Here is a 21,867-nt window from a genome sequence, read left to right as displayed (position 1 = left end):
TTGCTGAGTGTTTTTATCAGAAATGGGTGCTTGATTTTGTCGAATGTTTTTTTTTAGCATCTATTGATATGATCATATGGTTTTTGTCTTTCATTGTTTATGTGGTGTATCACATTTATTGATTTGTGGATATTGGAGCAGCCTTGCATCTCTGGGATGAATCCCACTTATGGTTATGGTGAATATTTTTTTAATGTATTGCTGGATTTGATTTGCTAATATTTTGTCAAGGACTTTGGCCTCTATATTCATCAGGGATATAGGCCTGTAGTTTTCTTTCTTTGTAGTGTCTTTTTCTGGTTTTGAAATTGGAATTATGCTGGCCTCATAAAATGAGTTTGAAAGTCTTTCTTCTTCTTGGATTTTTTGGAATAGTCATAGGAGTTCCAGGAGAAGAGAATGAACAAGGGTTAGAGAATATATGTGAAGCGCTTACACACATGCGCTTGCCAAAAACCATATTGACAGTGGCAGATTTTAAAAGCTTTCGGCCATCTTCCAGCTTTTTCCCAGAACAATGATCAATCTTCTCCTTCAGCTCAGGAAATTTGCAAGCAATATGAGCTGTGCGGAAACACAGTATCACGTCCTCCCACAACCACATGAAAGTTACAACTCAACTATAGAACAACTATCATTAAGCCACCTAAAATCAAACTGAATGGAAGTCCTACAACTACAGAATTAAAGAAGCAGCCACATTGAGACTGGTAGGAGGGGCGAAGGAAGACGGGCTGGTCCCACACCCATGTGTGGCGGATAAAAATTAGGAGGATACTTGGCTGGGAAGGTGCTCCCTGAGGACCGAGGGGTCCCTGTCCCACACCAGGCGCCCCGCACAGGGTTCCAGTGTCAGGAAGAGAAGTCCCCATAACTTAAAACCAACGATAACTGAGGCTCAGGGAGGCTGAGGTGGCTGGAGCCTCAGGCAGCTCCTCAAAGGGCCCGTGCACGGACTTATCAGACTCACTCCCTCTAAACTTGGAGGAGAGACAACTCGAGGGGCACCAGAGACATACAGGGAAAAACTGAACTGTTTGGCATTGGAACGAGGGCTGGAGAGGGGGCTTTCTCCTCTACAGACGCGCTGTCAGAGGCCTTTGTTCCTTTGGTGAACCCTTCCCTGGGATGGCAGACAGCCATCCTGGGACTCCAGCAACCTGGCTCACACTGGTTGCCCTGCCCTGGTGATTCCCTTAGGCCCCGCCCCACCCAACTTTCAGGCCCACCCAAGCTGTTGCCAGTTGGTTAACTATAGGATTGGCCTGTCTTGGATCCGGCTTCAGGTTTACCTAAATTCTTTCAAACAAGCAGCATCTAGGCTCAGATAGCCCCACACCTCTCCTTAAGTAATACACAGAAACAAACACAGGGAGGCAGCCAAAATGAGGAGACAAAAAAACAGGTCCCACATGAAAGAACAGAACAAAACTAAGTGAAATGGAGATAAGCAACCTAACAGGTGCTGAGTTCAAAATACTCCTTATAAGGATGCTCAATAAACTTAGTGAGAACCTCAGCGAACCTAGTGAGGGCCTCAAGAGCATAAAAAAGGACCAGTCAGAAACGAAGGAGGCACGAACTGAAATAAAGAATAATTTACACAGATTCAATAGTAGAGTAGGTAAAGCCAAGAAGCAAACCATCGATTTGGAATATAAGGAAGCAAAAAACACCCAATCAGAACAGCAAAAAGAAAAAAGAATCCAAAAAAATGAGGATAGTGTAAGAAGCCTCTGGGACAACTTCAAGCATGCCAATAGTCGCATCTTGGGGGTGCCAGAAAGAGGAGAGAGAACAAGAAATGGAAAACCTATTTGAAACAATAATGGCAGAAAACTTTCCTAACTTGGTGAAGGAAACAGACATACTAGTCCAGGAAGCACAGAGAGGCCCAAACAAGATGAACCCCAAAAGGCCCACACCAAGACACATCATCATCAAAATGCAAAAAGTTCAAGACAGAGAGAATCTAAAAAGCAGAAAGAGAAAAGCAGTTAGTTACCTACAAGGGCGTTCCCATTAGACTGTGAGCTAATTTCTCAAAAGAAACTTTGCAGGCCAGAAGGGAGTGGCAAGAAATATTCAGAGTTATGAAAAGCGAGAACCTACAACCAAGATTACTCTATCCTGCAAAGCTGTCATTTAGAATCAATGGCCATATAAAGAGTTTCCCAGACAAGGAAAAGCTAAAGGAGTTCATCACCATCAAACCATTATTATATGAAATGTTGAAGGGTCTTTTTGAAGAAAAAGGTAAAAAATATGAACAAAGTGGCAATGAATACATAGCTATCAACCATGGAATCTCCAAACAAAATGAACAAGCAGAACAGCAACATTCTCATAGATATAGAGAACATTTTGTTGGTTGCCAGATGGGAGGAGTGATGGGGGAATGGGTGAAAAAGGTGAAGGGATTAAGAAGTACAAATTAGATGCTAGACTGACAATCCTCAAAGGGAAGGGGAATCGGGGGTGGGGGGTGAGAAGAAATAAACCAAAGAATTTATATGCATATATGCATAACCAATGGACACAGACAACAGGGTGGGAAAAGGCAGGAGGGGGGCAGGAGTGGGAAGTGGGTGTCAGTGGGGTAAAAATGAGGAACATCTGTAATACATTCAACAATAAAGATTAAAAAATTAAAAAATAAAAATAATAAATAAATAAAATTATATATACGTGTGTGTGTGTGTGTGTGTGTGTATATATATATATATGCTGTTTGACAATCCAGCACAAGTGCATAGCCAGCACTGATTTGGCCTGGATGGTTCAGGATAATCATGTGAGCTGTTATGGAAGCTGCTTTCATTGGTGGGTCATTTTTTCTGTTACCAGCTACACTGCCATGACAAACATCTTTGACAGACACATTCTTGACACTGAAGCCACATTGTCCCCAGGAAGAGCTTCACTCAAAGCTTCATGGTGCATTTCAACAGACTTTAAACTTCATTTGTAACATTGAAGCAAGTTGACTACCATGCCAGGTTTGAGAATGCCAGTCTCCACTCAGCCCATAGGGACAGTACCAATACCACCAATTTTGTGGTATTGGTGATACCCTGGAGGGACAGATACAGGGGCTTGTCAGTTGGATGGTTCCACTGGCACTGCCATCTTTATGGGTGACTTTCCATCCCTTGAACCAAGGTATGTTAGAATTGGCTTGTGCACATTGTCACGATTCCAACTAGAAATTGGCACAAATGCTACTGTGTCATGGTTGTAGCCAATTTTCTTAATGTAGGTGCTGACTTTTTAAACATATTTCCTCATCTCTTTTCTGGCTGTAACACAGCTCAATGGAATCCATAACAACATTATCAGTTGTTTCATAGGTAGTATGTCAGGAGAAGGGTGTGCTCATGGGTCTGCACATTACTGAAGACACCTGCTTCCAATTCACCACATGAGCAGCAACAATCAGGACAGCACGGTCAGTCTGAGATGTGCCTGTAATCATGTTTTTGATGAAGTCTCTGTGTCCTGGGGCATCAATGATGGTCACATAATACTTGCTGATCTTGAATTTCCACACGAAGGTATCAGTGGTGATACTATGTTCACTTTCAACTTTCAGTTTATCCAAGAGCCAGGCATATTTGAAGAAGCCCTTCCTCATCTCAGCAGCTTTCTTCTGAAACTGTTCAATGGTTCTTTTGTTGATCCCACCACATTTGTAGATCGGATGGCCAGTAGTGGTAGACTCACTGGAATCTACGTGTCCAATGATGACAATGTTGATATGAGTCTTTTCCTTCCCCGTTATGGCTTGGATTTAGTGGTGGTTTTCTTTTTTTTTATCCTTACCCGAGGACGTTTTTCCATTTTTTGTTCAGATAGAGCGGGAGGGAGAGAGAGGAAGAGAGAGAGAGAGAGAAACATTGATGTGAAGGGACACATCGAGTGGCTGCCACCCGCACAACCGACCAGGGCCGGGGACAAACTGCAACCGAGGTACATGCCCTTAGTGGGAACCGAACCCAGGTCTCTCGGTACCGCAGGCCAATGCTCCAACCGCTGCACCAAACCAGCCAGGGCGGTGGTGGTTTTCACAACACCTATGTTCTGACAGCAAACCTGTTGTGAGAAAAAAACAAAACAAAACTGTATTTTTGTAGGTTTTGAAATCAGGACATTTGAGTCCTCCAGTTTTGTTTTTTTTTAAAGATTGTTTTGCCTGTTCAGTTTTCTTGACATTCCATATGAATTTTAGGATGGATTTTTCTATTTCTGCAAAAAAACACTGGGATTTTGATAGAGACTGCATCTGTGAATTGATTTGGGTAGTATTGACATCTTAATAGTCTTCCAATCCATGAATGTGGGATGTGGTTCCATTTATTTATGTCTGCTTTAACTTTTTTCAGCAATATTTTGTAGTTTTCACTTATTATGAGATGCTTTTTAAAACAAATTTATATATAAACTTGTATTTGCCATCTCAAGGGTATGACAGAAAGGACTATATATAAATCCTTAAAATGAATCATAAAATTGATCTTTTGATTCCCAAGTAATTGGATAAGCTTATAGTGACCAGAACACTCACTCTAGAAAGCAATCGATTTTTAGATTATTTCAATAAATATTTATTTACTTTACTATAAGCCAGAACATTGACTATACTAAACATTCAGAATTCAGTGGTAAGCAAAAATGTGGTCATAGTTTCTGCTTTCATAGAGCTTATAGTATTTATGGAGTACTTCTGTGTGATATTACATGCATTAAAAAATATGACATAGTGTCACAATAACCTTTGTCCTCCTGATACCTCATGCGGTAGAGGTTGGTTCGTGAGCCCCAGAACCTGGAACACTGGCTGGACTATGGTGCCTTCTGCCTCCTAACTCAGGACAACACCAAAGCACAAGAGTGTTTTCGGAAAGCCCTGTCCCTCAACCAGAATCATATCCACAGGTATGGGTGAAGGGAGATGGGGAATGAATAGGAGCAGATAAGCTTCTATATGAAGTTGTCTTGATTCCGTGACTGTGACATGGACCCATGTTGTTAATAATGCTGGTGGTCTCTTCACAGCTTGTTGCTGTGTGGTGTCCTGGCTGTCCTGTTGGAGAACTATGAGCAGGCAGAAGTTTTCTTTGAGGATGCTACTTGCTTGGAACCAACGAATGTTGTAGCCTGGACTTTACTTGGTATGATATTTTCCTGTGATATGAATGTGTTTTTATTCCATTATAAGTTCTCCCTTTGTGTTTCCACTTTTTTTTTTTTTATCTTCACCCGAGGACATTTTTGCATTTATGTTCAGATAGAGCGGGGAGGGAGAGACAGAGGAAGAGAGAGAAACATCGATGCGAGAGAGACACATAGAGTGGCTGCCACCCACACAAACCCAACCAGTGCCAGGGACAAACTGCAACCAAGGTACGTACCCTTAGCGGGAACTGAACCTGGGACTCTCTGGTCTGTGGGCCAACGCTCTAACCACTGAGAAAAACTGGCCAGGGCTGTCTTCCCACTTTTTAATGGCTCTCCATGTATTTCTTAAACTTTGGTAAAAATGTGGGAAATGTAGCCCTGGCCGGTTTGGCTCAGCGGTTAGAGCATCAGCCTGCGGTCCTGAGAGACCCGGGTTCGGTTCCCGCTAAGGGCATGTGCCTTGGTTGCAGTTTGTCCCCGGCCCTGGTCGGTTGTGTGGGTGGCAGCCACTTGATGTGTCCCTTTCACATCGATGTTTCTCTCTCTCTCTCTCTCTCTCTTCCTCTCTCTCCCTCCCACTCTACCTGAACAACAACAACAAAAAAATGTGGGAAATGTAAGTGAAATATTAAAATTTTTCAGTAGATGATGGTGACAAATTAGTCACATTTATTTCAGCATCTTTCTTTCTTCAGGTTTATATTATGAAATTCAAAACAATGATATTCGAATGGAAATGGCATTTCATGAGGCCCTCAAACAGCTTCAGGCACGAGTAACAAAGCAGAAGAGCACTGGTACTCTTCTTGAAATACCAGTTGAAGAAGGAGGGAAAGTTACTGTAGAGTCCAGTTTAGGCATCTGCAGAATGGCTAGTGGTTCTTCTACAGGAGCACTCAAGGTGGACGCCCCAACAGGTAGGACCAAGAAATGGAGATGATTAGAGGCTATTAGAAAAAATTACTGACTGTATAAATAGAACCAGGCATAGTAGGAACTCAGTAAATATATGTGAAATGAATAAATAGGTGGAGTTTTGAGTTGTTCCAGGAATACCAGGGGGAGAATCCTCCAAACTATTTCCTCATTCATATGATTGAAACTCTCAAGCTTGTACTGTTGTTAATTCATTTTTTTTTTTTAATTTCAGAGAATTTACTGTCTCTGTGTACCCTTAAAAGGAATATTATTCTGGCAAAGTAAAATTTCCCCCCTCGCTCTCTTTCCCAACATGTAATTCTCTAGTGAGTCCTTTGTTTGTTTGTTTGTTTATATACTCTCTTTTTCCCTGTTCTTCATTGCCATTCTCTTTTTCTCTACTTTAGGAAATTGGTCATTCTGCCATGTGTTTGATGTGTTTCTTGCATATGTTACTACATATTATTTTGTATGCATATATTTTCAACAGTTTGTCTGAAGTATAATAGACATTTTATACACTGCATATATCTAAATGTACAATTTGATAAGTTTTGACATATAAACATACCCATTAAAATATCACCACAATCAAGATAATGAATCATATCTAATATCCCAAAAATTTTCCTTGTGCCCATTTGTATTCTTTTCTCTTGCCTTCATTGCCCGACAACCACCAATTAGCTTCTGTCACCATAAATGAGTTTGTATATTCTAAAATTTTAGAATTCTAGAAAAATTTAGAATTTTTGAGAATTTCTAGAACTAAATAGAATTGTAAGTATGTACTATTTTTTTTGGTCTGACTCTTTCATATAGTATAATTATTTTGAGATTTAAACATGCTTTTGCTTATACTAGGAGTTAATCCCTTTATATTGCTAAACAGTATCCCATTATCTGAATATACCACAATGTGTTTATATATTCACCTATTTATAGATACTTGGGATGTTTACAGTTTGGGACTATTAACATAAAGTTGCTGTGAATATTCATCTACAAGTCTTTGTATGGACATATACTTAATTTCTTTTGGATAAATACTTAGGAATTGAATGGCTGGGATCATGGGTTATTCAGCAGGATATTTTAATTTTCTAAATAGTTGGGAACTTTTTCATATATCTTTTTTATTTCTAATTTAATTTGATTGTGGTAAGAAACATACTTTGCATGATTTGAATCCATTTAAATTTATTTTGACTTGTTTTATGGTCCAGCATATGATTTATCTTGATAAATGTTTCATAAACACTTGAAAAAAATGTGTATTTTCCTGTTTTTGAGTGGAGTGTTCTGTAGATATCAGTTGAGTTTAATTAGTTGATTGTGTTCAACATCTTTTATCCTTTGCAGTTTTGTGCCTTTGAAGTTTTGTTTTTATAGTTCTTCCTGCCTCAAGACTTATTATCTTCAATGAACTTTATCATGTTAATTTTACATTTAGCTCTTTATCAGGATCCCATCTTCAAATGTGATGCATCCAAATGTAGGCATCCAATTTTATTTTTCTCCATATAGGAGTCTAGTTTTGAAAAAAATCATTAATTAAACAATCATATCTTACCCTTAGATTTAAGGTATATATGTCTTTGAGCTGTATTCTGCCTTTTGTCTGATCTTAAGACAGTATCACACTCTTTTTTATTGCAGTGCTGTTGTAGTATGCCTTAATATCTGGTATATCAGGTTCTCAATTTACTTGCCTTATTTATACCTGACTTACTTATTGATAGATCTTTATTAATCTAAATGGATTTTATAGTGAGTTTATCAAGTACATAAAAAATTCAGTTGAGACTTGGCCGGTTTGGCTCTGCAGTTAGAGCATCAGCCTGCAGACCAAAGGGTCTCAGTTTCAATTCTGGTCAAGGGCACGTACCTGAGTTGCAGGTTTGATCATGGACTCTGGTCAGGGTTGTGTGGGGGGCAACCAATCAATGTGTCTCTTTCACATCAATGTTTCTCTCGTTCTTCCTCCCTTCCACTCTATCTAAAAGAAAAGAAAGAAAGAAATTTAGTTGACATTTAAAAATATATATATATATTTTATTGATTTTTTTAGAGAGAGAGAAGGGAGAGGGGGAGAGAGATAGAAACATCTGTGAGAGAGAAACATTGATCAGCTGCCTCCTGCATGCCCCTGACCGGGGTTCGAGCCAACAACCTGGGCATATGCCCCAACCGGGAATTGAACCAGCAACTTCTTGATACATGGGAAGATGTTCCACCAACTGAGCCATACTGGCTTGGCTGAAACTTTTATCTGGAGTATACTGAATTTATAGATTAATTAATATATATAATTTAAACCATTCTATCCACGTATGTTAAGATTTCTCCATTTACTCTATGTACTTTATTAAAGTTTTAACATTTTCCCCAATGAGGCCCTGTTTAAGTAATTCATAGATATTTTATAGATTCCATTGCTATCATAATAGGATCTTATTTTAATTATATTTTCTAGTTGGTTATTACTGGTATTTTTTAGTGTATGCTATTGATTTTATACATTTTAGATTTAGTTATTTTTATATCCTCACCCTAGCACTTTTTTTTTTTTTTTTTTTTTTGTGCATTTTATCTTCAGATAGAGCGGGAGGAAGAGAGGGGGGAAGAAAGAGAGAGAAACATTGATATGAGATACATTGACTGGTCGCCACCCACACAACCCCAGCTGGGGCTGGGGACAAACTGCAACTGAGGTACATGCCCTTAGTGGGAACCGAACCCGGGACTCTCTGGTCTGTGGGTTGATGCTCTAACTGCTGAGTCAAACTGGCCAGGGTTAGAATTATTTATTTATTTAGATTTATTTATTTATTTATTTATTTATTTTATCTTTATTGTTGAATGTATTACAGATGTTCCTCACTTTTCCCCCATTGACCCCCTCCTCCGCACTCCTGCCCCCCTCCTGCCTCCCTCCTGCCTTTTCCCACACTGTTGTCTGTGTCCATTGGTTATGCATATATGTATATAAATTCTTTGGTTTATTTCTTCCCACCCCCCCAATCTCCCTTCCCTTTGAGGTTTGTCAGTCTAGCAACCAATTTGTACTTCTTAATCCCTTCACCTTTTTCACCCATTTCCCCAACCCCCCTTCCATCTGGCAACCAACAAAACGTTCTCTGTATCTATGAGAATGTTTCTGTTCTGCCTGTTCATTTTGTTTGTAGATTCAATTGTCGATAGATATGTATTCATTGCCATTTTGTTTGTTCATATATTTTATCATTTTTCTCAAAAAGACCCTTCATTTCATATATTGACAGTTTGGTGGTGATGAACTCCTTTAGCTTTTCCTTGTCTGGGAAACTCTTTATATGGCTATTGATTCTAAATGACAGCTTTGCAGGATAGAGTAATCTTGGTTGTAGGTTCTCGCTTTTCATAACTCTGAATATTTCTTGCCACTCCCTTCTGGCCTGCAAAGTTTCTTTTGAGAAATTAGCTCACAGTCTAATGGGAACGCCCTTGTAGGTAACTAACTGCTTTTCTCTTTCTGCTTTTTAGATTCTCTCTTTGTCTTGAACTTTTTGCATTTTGATGATGATGTATCTTGGTGTGGGCCTTTTGGGGTTCATCTTGTTTGGGACTCTCTGTGCTTCCTGGACTAGTATGTCTGTTTCCTTCACCAAGTTAGGGAAGTTTTCTGCCATTATTGTTTCAAATAGGTTTTCCATTTCTTGTTCTCTCTCCTCTTTCTGGCACCCCCAAGATGCGACTATTGGCATGCTTGAAGTTGACCCAGAGGCTTCTTACACTATCCTCATTTTTTTGGATTCTTTTTTCTTTTTGCTGTTCTGATTGGGTGTTTTTTGCTTCCTTATATTCCAAATCGATGGTTTGCTTCTTGGCTTTACCTACTCTACGGAAAACCTGAAGCCGGATCCAAGACAGGCCAATCCTATAGTTAACCAACTGGCAACAGCTTGGGTGGGCCTGAAAGTTGGGTGGGGCGGGGCCTTAGGGAGTCACCAGGGCGGGGCTACCAGTGTGAGCCAGGTTGCTGGAGTCCCAGATATGTCGGCTGTCTGCTGCCCCAGGGAAGGGCTCACCAAAGGAACAAAGGCCTCTGACAGCACATTTTTCCCAGAGAAAGCGCCATCTCCAGCCCTCGCTCTAATGCCAAACAGTTCAGTTCTTGCCTGTATGTCTCTGGTGCCCCTCGAGTTGTCTCTCCTCCAAGCTTAGAGGGAGTGAGTCTGATAAGTCCGTGCACGGGCCCTTTAAGAGGAGCTGCCTGGGGCTCCAGCCGCCTCAGCCTCCCTGAGCCTCAGTTTCTGCTGGCTTTTCCAGCCAAAAGTTACGGGGACTTGTGTTCCTGGCACTGGAACCCTGTGCGGGGCGCCTGGTGTAGGATGAGGACCCCTCGGTCCTCAGGGAGGACCTTCCCAGCCAAGTATCCTCCTAATTTTTATCTGCCACACATGGGTGTGGGACCAGCCCGTTTGCCTTCGCCCCTCCTACCAGTCTCAATGTGGCTGCTTCTTTAATTCTGTAGTTGTAGGACTTCCATTCAGCTTGATTTCAGGCAGTTTTGAATGATAGTTGTTCTATAGTTGAGTTGTAACTTTGATGTGGTTGTGGGAGGACGCAATACCGTGTTTACCTACACCACCATCTTGACTGGAAGTCTCCTATTTATTTATTTTTGTTAATCTTCACCTGAGGATATTTTTTCCATTGCATTGATTTTTAGAGAGAGTGGAAGGGAGGGAGGGAGGGGGGAGAGAGAGAGAGAGAGAGAGAGAGAGAGAGAGAGAGAGAGAGAGAGAAACACTGATGTGAGAGAGACACATTGATTGGTTGCCTTCCCCAACTGGGGCCGGGGGTCAAACCTACAACCCAAGTATGTGTCCTTAACTAGTAATCAAACTCATGACCCTTTGGTTCACAGGCTGATAATCTAATACTAAGCCACACTGTCCAGGGAACATTTAGTAACTCATTGATTATAATAGATTATTATTAATTCTATTGTTTTTTTTTCTTCAATATGATTATCATCTGCCAAGAATGATAGTGTTACCTTTTCCCACTGAATCCTCATACTACTTATGTTTTTTATTATCTTCAGTAATGTTATACAGTCATGTGCTGCATAATGATGTTTTGCTCGATGGACTGCATATTATGATGGTGATCCCATAGATTATAATGGAGCTGAATTTCCTGTAAGAAATGAAAGAATATGTGGTTCAGAAGGATTCTCTTTTCTTTGCCAGGAGCACTATCTGTGAGGCTTGGCATAGATTTCGCCTCACTAACAGCACCTTAATTTTGAGTGCATAGATTATATCCCAGTAAGAGAGCTTCTGACCTGTTTCAGACAGAAGAGCCTGTACCCCCACCTCCTCCCAGTTAGTGCTACATATTCAGAGGGTGCTATAGCCTCTCAGATATATCTTGATGGTCTTCAGAGTACACTGCTATAAATCTTTTGTTGAGGATCTACAATCCCATACAAGGAAGACACAGGTCCACAGGAGCCTTTACAAGCCTTTTGTGTCCTGCCAGTTTAGTGAAAGCTTTCTGTGGCAGTGTGAAGCCAGCATGTCCCTGGGCTCTGGAAATGTTTTCAGGTTGTAATGATGAAAAGCATATGTAAGTTTTATTTCTTTTTAAATCTTCACCCAAGGATATTCTTCCATTTATCATAAGATAGAGTGGGAGAGAGAGAGAGAGAGAAACATCGATATGAGAGAGATACAACAACTGGCTGCCTCCCGCATGACCTGACCAAGGCTGGGACGAACTGCAACCAAGGTACATGCCCTTGCCTGGAGTCAAACCCAAGACTATTGGTCTGCGGGCTGACACTCTTTCCGCTGAGCCAAACCAACCAGGGTAGTAAGTTTTATTTCTTCCATTAATTCAGTGCCAGAGAGAGGCCTAAAATAATAAAGTTCTGAGTAGAAATTAATGCGATAAAAAATAGCCAAGAATAGAGAAAATTAAGGAGAACAATAGCAGATTCTTTGAAAAGATCAATTAAATTGGTATATTTGATTAAGAAAAAAGGAGATAAATTGTGCCAATATCAAGAATGAAAGGGGATACCACTGCTAATCTTAAAGATATTAGAAAGATAATAAGGGAAAATTATTAACAATTTAAAGTCAACAAAGTTGACAACCTGTTTCAGAGGACCCTGTAATGATGAAATGTAAATACCTTGACAGACATACAAAGCTTACTCAGGAAGAAAGAGAAAATCAGAATAGTCCTATATCTCCTAAGGACATTAAATGTGTTATTAAAAACCTCTCATGACAAAACTCCAGGCCTGTCCTGTTCTTACCACAAACTTAGAAAACAGAAGAGGAGCCATGGACAGATAGCTCAGTTGGTTAGAGCATCATCCTGATATACCAACATTACAAATTCCATTTCTGGTTAAGGCACTGCATATAAGAAGAACCAATGATTTATATCTATTTTTAAAATGCTCGCCTCTAATATTAGAAAAACAGTTCTAGAAAAGTGAAAATTATATATGAAATACTACTTCTTTTGGAGAGGGTTAAACATGGTTGAGTTCAAATGTACACACACAAAAATATGTTGATAAACTTTTTTCCTAATAAAGTAGTCTCTGTTCAAGTGGCAAGAAAACACCAGTTCTAGGCCTGGTTCCTCATGACTTTTGGCTTGTATTTAATAAAATTTTGTAGATAAAAAAAAGCACCTAATGAATGCATAAATAAGTGGAACAATAACTCGATCTTTCTCCCTTCTCTCTCTCTAAAATCAATCAATTAATAAATAAAATAGAAGAGGGAATACTTCCATTATTGAAATTTGATAATAGTTATCATCATGATATCCAAACCAGCTAAATCCATCCCAAGAAGAGTACATACAAATAACCTTCATGAACCTAGACACAAAAATTTCTAACAAATATTAGCCTATCAATTTTAGAAACATATATAAAAGGTAATGTATTCACCCCAAGTAGGGTTGTAAGTTTGGTTTCAGATTTAAAATCAATGCAATTTACCACTAAATAGTTAAAATTAAGAAGATTTATGAAGATTGATGAAGTTATGGAAAGGATGTGGAGTAACTGGAATTCTCAAATATTTCTGGTGGGACTGCCAAATGGTACAACCAGACAGTTTTAATTTTTTTAAATTAAATTTATTGGGGTGACATAAATTTATATAAAATTATGTAGGTTTCAAGTGTACAATTCTAGCATACATCATCTGTATATTGCATCTGTATATTGTTCACCACTCGGTTAAATCTCCTTCCATCACCACATATTTGACCCTCCTTTACCCTTTACTACCTTTCTCCCTGCCCCCCTTTTCCCTCTGGGAGCCACCATACTGTTGTCTGTGTCGTATGGTTCTTGACTTTCTTCCATCTGACTTATTTAGCTTAGCATGATATACTCATGATGTATCCATGTTGTCACATATGGTAGTATTTCATCTTTTCTTATGTCTGAGTAGTATTCCATTGTATATATGTACCACATCTTCTTTGTCCAATCATCTATAAAGGAACTTCACTGCTTTGATGTCTTGGCCACCATGAATAATGTTGCAATGAATGAACATGTTTTTAAATTTGGGGGTAGATACCTAGAAGAGGGCTTGCTGGGTCACATGGCAACTCTATTCTTTGTTTTTTGAGGAAGCTCCAGGCTGTTTTCCATAATGGTTGTACCAGTTTATATTCCCACCAGTGGTGAATGAGGATTCCTTTTTCTTCATAATCTCACCCACACTTGTTATTACTTGTCTTGTTGATAATAGTCATTCTAAAAGGTGTAAGATAGTATCTCATTGTAGTATTTGTTTGTTTTTGTTAACCCTCACCAGAGCATATTTTTTCCATAGATTTTTAGAGAGAGTGGGAGGAAGGGAAAGAAAGAGAGAGAGAGAGAGAGAGAGAGAGAGAGAGAGAGAGAGAGAAAGAAACATCAATGTGAGAGAGACACATAGATTGGTTGCCTCCTGTATGCACCCTGACCGGGGCAGGGAATGAACCTGCAACCCAGGTACATGCCCTTAACTGGGAATTGAACCAGTGACCCCTTGGTGCATGAGCCAATGCTCCAACCACTGAGTCACACTAGCCTGGGCTTGTAGTTTTGATTTGCATTTTCCTAATAGCTAGTGAAGTTGAGCATGTTTTTAAAAATTTTTTATTCCTGATCTGAGTATATGTTTTTAATTGATTTTTTTTTAGAGAGAAACATCAATCAGTTGCCTTCCAAATGCCCACAACCAGGGATCAAATCCGAAACCCAGGTATGTGCCCTGACTGGAAATTGAACCTGCAATCTTTTGGTGAATGGGATTGTGCTCCAACCAAGCTACCTGGCCAGGGCAAGTTGAGCATCTTTTCGTATATCTGTTGGCTATCAACATAGTTAAAATGGCCAATTACCTGAAGCAAAATACAGACTTAATGCAATCTCCATCAGAATCCCAATGTCATTAAAATAGAATTTAAAAAATCATCAGATTTGCCCTGGCCGGTTTGGCTCAGCGATCAGAGCATCGGCCTGGGGTCCCGCAAAGGGCACGTATCTCAGTTGCAGTTTGTCCCCGGCCCTGGTTGGGTCGTGCAGGTGGCAGCCACTCGATGTGTCCCTTTCACATCGATGTTTCTCTCTCTCTCTCCCTCCTACTCTATCTGAAAAAAAAATGAAAAAAAGGCCTCAGGTGAGGATAAAAAAAAAAAAAATTATCAGATTTGCATGGAACCACAAAAGACCCCAGATAAGCAAAGCAATCCTGAGAAAAAAAAAGAACAAAATTGGAGGTATCAGACTCCCTGACTTCAAATTACACTACAAAGCAACAATAATAAAAAAACAGCATGGTAGTGGCAGAGAAACAGACACACATCAGTGGAACAGAACTGAGAGCCCAGAAATAAACCCACATGTACTTGCAAGTGATTTTTAACAAAGGAGCCAAAAAACATATAATGGAGGAAAAAAAGCCTCTTTAATAAATGTTGCTGGGAAAACTGGAAAGCCACATGCAAAAGATTAAAACTAGACTGCTACTTGTCACCATACAAAAAAATAATCAACTCAAAATGGATCAAAGACCTAAATATAAGACCTGAAATAATAAATTTCATAGAAGACAAATAGGTACTAAACTTATGGACCTTGTCTTAGGGAAGATTTTATGAATTTGACCTCAAAGGCAAGGGAAGTAAAAGCAAAAATAAATAAATAGAACTATATCAAACTAAAAACCTTCTGCACAGCAAAAGAAACCATCAACAAAATGTCAAGGCAACCAACCAAATGGGAGAGGATATTTGCAAAGAACACCTCTGATAAGGGCTTAATATCCAAAATATATAAAGAACTCATTCAACTGAACAACAAAAAACAAACGATCCCATTTAAAAATGGGAACAGGACCTGAATAGACAGTACTCCCAAGACAACAACCAGGCAGTTTTAAAATGAAGTTAAACATCCCTGGCCAGTGTGACTCAGTTGGTTGAGTGTTATCCTATGTACCAAAAGTTGCCAGTTCTATTTGTGGTAAGGGCACATACCCAGGTTGCAGGTTGGATCCCCAGTTGAGATCGATGTTTCTCTCTCTCTCTCAAGCCAATAAAAACATATTTTAAAAAATAAACATACATGTGCCAGCAATTTTACTTCTAGGTATATACTGAAGAGAAATGGAAACATGTCCTTACAAAGATGTATACATAGGCATTCATAACAGACTTATTTATAGTTGGCAAAAACTGGAAATAACCCAGTCACCTCTACATAGGTGAATGGTTAATAAAGCATCTTATAACCATACAATCAAACACCACTCAGCAATAAAAAGAAACAAATGGCCCTGGCCGGTTTGGCTCAGCGGTTGGAGCGTCGGCCTGCGGTACAGAGAGACCCGGGTTCGGTTCCTGCTAAGGGCATGTACCTCGGTTGCAGTTTGTCCCCGGCCCTGGTTGGTAGTGCGGGTGGCAGCCACTCGATGTGTCCCTTCACATTGATGTTTCTCTCTCTCTCTCTTCCTCTCTCTCCCTCCTGCTCTATCTGAACAAAAAATGGAAAAATGTCCTTGGGTGAGGATTAAAAAAAAAAAGAAACAAATGACTGATATACACAACATGGATGAATCTCAAAAACACTATGCTAAGTGAATAAGCCAGATGCAAAAGAGTACATATTGTATAATTTCATTTAAATTAAATTTTAGAAAAAACAAAACTAATCTATATACACAGAAAGAAGGTCAGTGGTCGGCTTGGGCTGGGAATTGGGGATTAACTGCAAAGAGTACAAGGGAGCTGTTGCGGGCATTAGAGTCTCTTGTACATTGTTTGTGATAGCCATTACATAAGTGTATATATTTGTTAAAATGCATTGAAATATATTCTTAAAAGTGAAAACTTTATAATATGTAAATTATACCCCAGAAAAGCTGAATATTAACACATTTTTTTTAATCCTCACCCAAGGACATTTTTGCATTTATCTTCAGATAGAGCAGGAGGGGGAGAAGGAGGAAGAGAGAGAGAAAGAAATATCAATGTGAGAGAGACACATTGAGCGGTTGCCACCCACACAACCCCAACAGGGTCCAGGGACAAACTACAACCGAGGTACATGTCCCTAGCGGAAACCAAACCTGGGACTCTCTGGTCTGTGGGCCGATGCTCTAACTGCTGAGCCAAACCGGCCAGGGCAACATATTTTTTCATTGAGATTATCACTTATCCTTCAATGATCAGATTGGGTTTCCTTTGTTAGCTTCTCTTTCTTCTCACACTCATTAGATATAATCATCTCCCAATAATACAGTCTTACTTCCCAAGAGGCCACCTGCCCTCACAGTTTCCATTTCACTACTGATAACTCTTAAATATCTATCTTTAACCCCGACATCCCTCCAGAAACCAGCAGCTGGATTATTCTACTAGTGAACCCAATGTCTCATCTTCTAAATTGACTCTACATTCTTACATTAGTCACCTAAGCTCATGTCTTATCCCTGTTCCTTTTCCTTTCTTAATTGAGCTTCCCCCATCCCTATATCAGGTTAATTCCAAGACCAGTTGGTTCTCTTTCAAAATGCTCCTTGTAACTTTCTATTACCAAATGTCCATACTGTTGTAACAATCTTATTACAGACTTCTTTGTCTCCATCTACATTTTCTCCTTGCTACATTACACTTTTGGAATAATCTTCATAAAATACTACTTTCATCTAATTTTTCTGCTCAGTGTTCTTCTTCATTGTAACCCTCTTCTTTTGCCTATAGAAGAAAAATCTCAGCATTCAAATATCAATACAGTGTAGCCCCAACCTCCCTTTTCCTTAATTTTCTCAATAATCAGCAAAATAAATTAGCTCACTACTTCTATGCTTTTGCAGTGGCTTGCCCCCAGCCTTGAATGCCTCTGCCTCTCTATCTATTCAATGTCTACCTATTTTTCAAAGCCATATCTTTTGCTCTATCTGAGTGACCATTTCTAATACAGAGCCAGCTGGCACTGCTTATTTCCTTCCTGTCAATGCTTTTATTTTTACTCATCAGGGTTTATTTGAGAGGCAGCAAGGCATGTTTAAGAGCTTCAGCAAATTATATAACTTTTCTGTGATACAATGTGGTTTAAAAGAGCACAATAAATAAAATATCTCATAATGAGTGAAAAATAAATGAGATTATACATTAAGGTCCTTAGTATAATGCCTAGCATATAGTCATGATCAAATACAGCTACATTATTATTATTATTATTATTATTATCATTATATTAAACAATGAGATAAGATTATTATAATTCTGTTCTTCAGGGATTTTAATATTATCTAAAAATATATTAATCTTTTATCTAAAAATATATTAATCTTTTCATCTGGATTTTTGAAAATCTGTATCTAACAAGTAACTTTTATAATAGGTATCTGACTTTATCATGACTTGGACTAGCAACAGAATTGGACTAGGAGTTATAGTAACAGAAGTTGTGCTATCAGTTTTGCTTGTTCTCTTCAGAAATATAAAAAGTCTGCAAAACAAGTCTGTCCATATTTCAGGAATATGTTTTATTCTTTGAAAATATTTGTTTTATTTTCTGTAATAACCTTTTAATGTTCAATGTAGGGAGGTTATTTTTTTCTCTTATTAAAATTTAATCTATTTAGGACCAACAGCTCCATCATCTATTCTAGATGAACTTCTTGAAGAACCCTCCAAACTGCAGTTACAATTGCAAGAACCAGTTCTGTCTGTACAATCTCAGGATCCAACAATCAGCCAAAGACCATCCAACCAATTTGCCAAGGAGATATCAACAAAAAGAGGTAATTAGGAATAAAGATTTCCAGTTGAAAGAGGGATATAAACAAAGTAGACAAGGATGAAAACTCCTATGATTACAAAAATGGCAACTTTAACTTGTTTGAAGTTGATTAGTTTATCTGTCATTTTGCCTAAGTGCCTTCATATGAGGGTAGGTTCTGAAATCCAACTCTTTCAATAAACAAGGACTTATATTTCGCTCAGAAAGTAGCTGACAAAAGACCTATGATTTTCTGATTCTTTATTTTTAGAATATCTATAGATTGTTTCACATTCAGGAAGATCTGAATACTTTGAAAAATCCTTTTAGCCCTGGCCACTGTGGCTCTGTGGTTAGTGTCAGTTTGTGCACAGAAGGGTCTCAGGTTAGATTCCCAGTCAAGGGCAGGTACCTGGGTTGAAGGTTTGATCCCAGCCCCCAGTCTCGGCATGTGCAGAAGGCAACCAATTGATATGTCTCTCTCACATTGATGTTTCTCTTTCTCTTTCCCCATCCCTCCCTTCCATGCTCTCTAAAAATCAATGGAAAAAAATATCCTCCAGTGAGAATTAACAACAAATAAATAGCTCAGCTGGTGTGGCTCAGTGGATGGAGCATTGTCCCAAGGACTAAGAGGTCCCTGGCTCGATTCCTGGTCAGGGCACATGCCTGGATTGTGGGTTCAATCCCCAGTAGGCGGCATGCAGGAGGCAGCTGATCAATGTTTCTTTCTCACGTCGATGTTTCTATCTCTTTCACTCCCTTCCTCTCCCTCAAAAACTCAATAAAAACATTTTTAATAAATAAATATCCTTTTATTTGGTTGTAACTTCATTTGGAATTACCAGTAGACCAACCTTAAGAACCTTTGAGACATCCTCTATGGGGACCATTGGTATGGAGTAACCTATTGCTTTCCAGATTATAATCTCCCTCATATATTAGATTAGAATACTCTTCCTGCTACATTAGTGTATCTGCGTTTCGTACATTTTCTCCCCTTAACATGTAATCATCTATTCTTTTAATATATTTTCAGAAGCATCAAAATGTCAAGATTCATCAATTTTTCTGCATCCTACCCCTTATGGTGTTTCCCAAACTTCTACCATCTTCATGGAGACCATACGCTTCTTGATGAAGGTCAATGCTGTACAGGTCAGAATATTTGGAAAAGAGCAAGTTAATGGAAAAACTTTAATGAACTACCTATTTTAGTCATAATGGTTTCTTTGTAAATTTAAATATATATGACACAGAAATCAAATGTGCTTGAGAGTACACTGTAAATCCAATGGGATAAGCATCCAAGCATGAACTACTCTCTATATCGAGTGCATCAGAAGACCTCAGCGCAAGTCTGCTCCCTGTAAAATATCAGCAGAGCAAATGCAGACTTTGAGTTATATGTAGACTAATATTACTTTATTATGGGGACTCATATTATGTGAGTGTTGGGGATTCACAGGAGCATCATCATACCCTTCTTCCCTTTCAGGTTCTCAACCAACTGGAACAAATACACAGTGCTAAATGGGGTGATAAAAATATTAATTTTTTATTTGGTAAAATTAGGCTGGAGATTTGGCTGGTTCCAGATTTGGCTTACCCATGCAGTCACAGATGGAACAGCTGGAGAATGGTAGCCTCCTCCCAGAGAAGAGCATTCTATGAGGTCTATCTACCACATGGGAGACAAGAAATCTATCCATGAAGCAAGCAATAGGGGAGAGAGCAAGATTCAGGAGACAAGAGAGTGGGCCTGATCTTGCAGTGTGCATACTCCACTTGAGTGTGGGCAAGCTCAAGAAAGGGCTAGAATGATGGACTAAGTGGGAGTGGGCCACATTAAACTTTCCCAGTAGGGAAACAGGCTCTCTGTCTCCCTGTCACCCATGCCAAAGAGCCAGAATGCAGGCAGAGGGAAGAGCTGTAGAGCCTCCCCCAGGTATTTCCTAAGAAGGTATAAGTGTTAGTATAAGTTTCAGTATGGGTTATTTTAAATGTGTTTTTATTGATTTTTTAGAAAGAGAGGAAGGGAGAGAGAGATGGAAACATCAACGTGAGAGAGAAATATCAATCAGCTGCCCCCTGCACTCCCCCCACTGGGGATCCAGCCGGCAACCTGGACATGTGCCCTGACCAGGAATCGAACTGGGACTTCTCAGTCCATGGGACAACACTCAATCCACTGAGCCAAACCGGCTGGTCAGAAGTTTCTATATCATAGGCTGAGATAGGAACAGAGGGGAAAGAAAAGAAGGGCTTCCCCCTCTGCTTAGCAAGTACGAGTGACTGTCAAATTTGCAGGCCTTGTATAATATTAAAAGTAAAGAATAGCTCTAAGTATAAAACTGATGAACATAACAAATGTTTGAGAGTGTGTCAGAAACAGTTTCCAAGATCCCGAGTTTAGAATTTTAGAAAGGGAGGTTTTGCCTCACTGTAAATTTCCTTACAATTATAGCTGCCTGAAAATGTTATCTCACACGTAAATGTAAATGAAGTGTCTTCGTCTGCTGCATAACAAATACAGGTTAAGACCCATCTAGTATGGCGACCAGCAAGACCAGCATTGTGTAATACTGCCGATTAGCCACTCGGAAAAGTCTGCATTTTGCAATGGAACTGACATAATGCAGCCATTTACATGTTCCTTATAATCTGATTTCTCCTTGCAGTATGTGCATAGAGTGCTTGCACATGAGCTGTTATGTCCTCAAGGAGGCCCCAGCTGTGAGTATTACTTGGTGCTGGCTCAGACACACCTTCTCAAGAAGGACTTTGCCAAGGCAGAGGAATGCCTTCAACAAGCAGCCCAGATGGACTACCTGGTAATAATTTTTGCTAGAGCCTCTTGAGTTTAGTTGGAGAAGGGGCAAGCAAGATTTCTTAAAAGGTGGTGATGCCATATCACAGGTAGATTTCTGGTTACTAGAGGTTGGGGGAAGGTCATTAGTTGTCAGTTAAGTCGTCTATTTCCTTCCTTTTGTTTTTCTTAAACAAACATAAGTTTTGCAAAGGGCAGAGAAAAAGGTAAGGATAGCTCTTTAGCAGATAGTTGATCTATTTTAAGTTTTCTGGACTTCTGTTTTTCTAACTGTGAACACTATCACTGTTATGCTTCATTGTTACGAATCTCTTTCAGTACAACTGAATGGCCCTCTTTCTAATTGAGTGCTATTAGAAAAAGAAAGCAGCCCTGGCCAGTTTGGCTCAGCGGTTAGAGCGTCGGCCTGCGGTCCGGAGAGACCCGGGTTCGGTTCCCGCTAAGGGCACATACTTCGGTTGCAGTTTGTCCCCGGCCCTGGTTGGTCGTGCGGGTGGCAGCCACTCGATGTGTCCCTTCACGTCGATGTCTCTCTCTCTCTCTCCCTTCCTCTCTCTCCCTCCCACTCTATCTGTACAAAAAATGGAAAAATATCCTCGGGTGAGGATAAAAAAAAAGAAAAAGAAAGCAGACT

General features: G+C 39.5%; 1 protein-coding gene across 2 annotated transcripts in view; it reads left to right on the top strand.

Annotated features, from left to right (window-relative positions):
* CFAP70 (cilia and flagella associated protein 70) overlaps nucleotides 1–21,867 on the top strand; it is a 105,722-nt gene that overhangs the window by 62,290 nt on the left and 21,565 nt on the right. For both annotated transcript variants that reach the window (XM_036265116.1, XM_036265115.1), the window contains 6 exons: nucleotides 4,802–4,935; nucleotides 5,056–5,171; nucleotides 5,874–6,095; nucleotides 18,267–18,425; nucleotides 19,443–19,561; nucleotides 21,085–21,237. In XM_036265116.1, the coding sequence (XP_036121009.1) occupies nucleotides 4,802–4,935; nucleotides 5,056–5,171; nucleotides 5,874–6,095; nucleotides 18,267–18,425; nucleotides 19,443–19,561; nucleotides 21,085–21,237 (903 nt within the window). The remainder of the gene's footprint in view (nucleotides 1–4,801; nucleotides 4,936–5,055; nucleotides 5,172–5,873; nucleotides 6,096–18,266; nucleotides 18,426–19,442; nucleotides 19,562–21,084; nucleotides 21,238–21,867) is intronic.

Source organism: Molossus molossus, unplaced genomic scaffold (assembly GCF_014108415.1).
Source record: "Molossus molossus isolate mMolMol1 unplaced genomic scaffold, mMolMol1.p scaffold_m16_p_17, whole genome shotgun sequence".
In the NCBI taxonomy this organism is placed as follows: Eukaryota; Metazoa; Chordata; class Mammalia; order Chiroptera; family Molossidae; genus Molossus; species Molossus molossus.
This window is presented reverse-complemented; position numbering and strand designations above follow the sequence as displayed.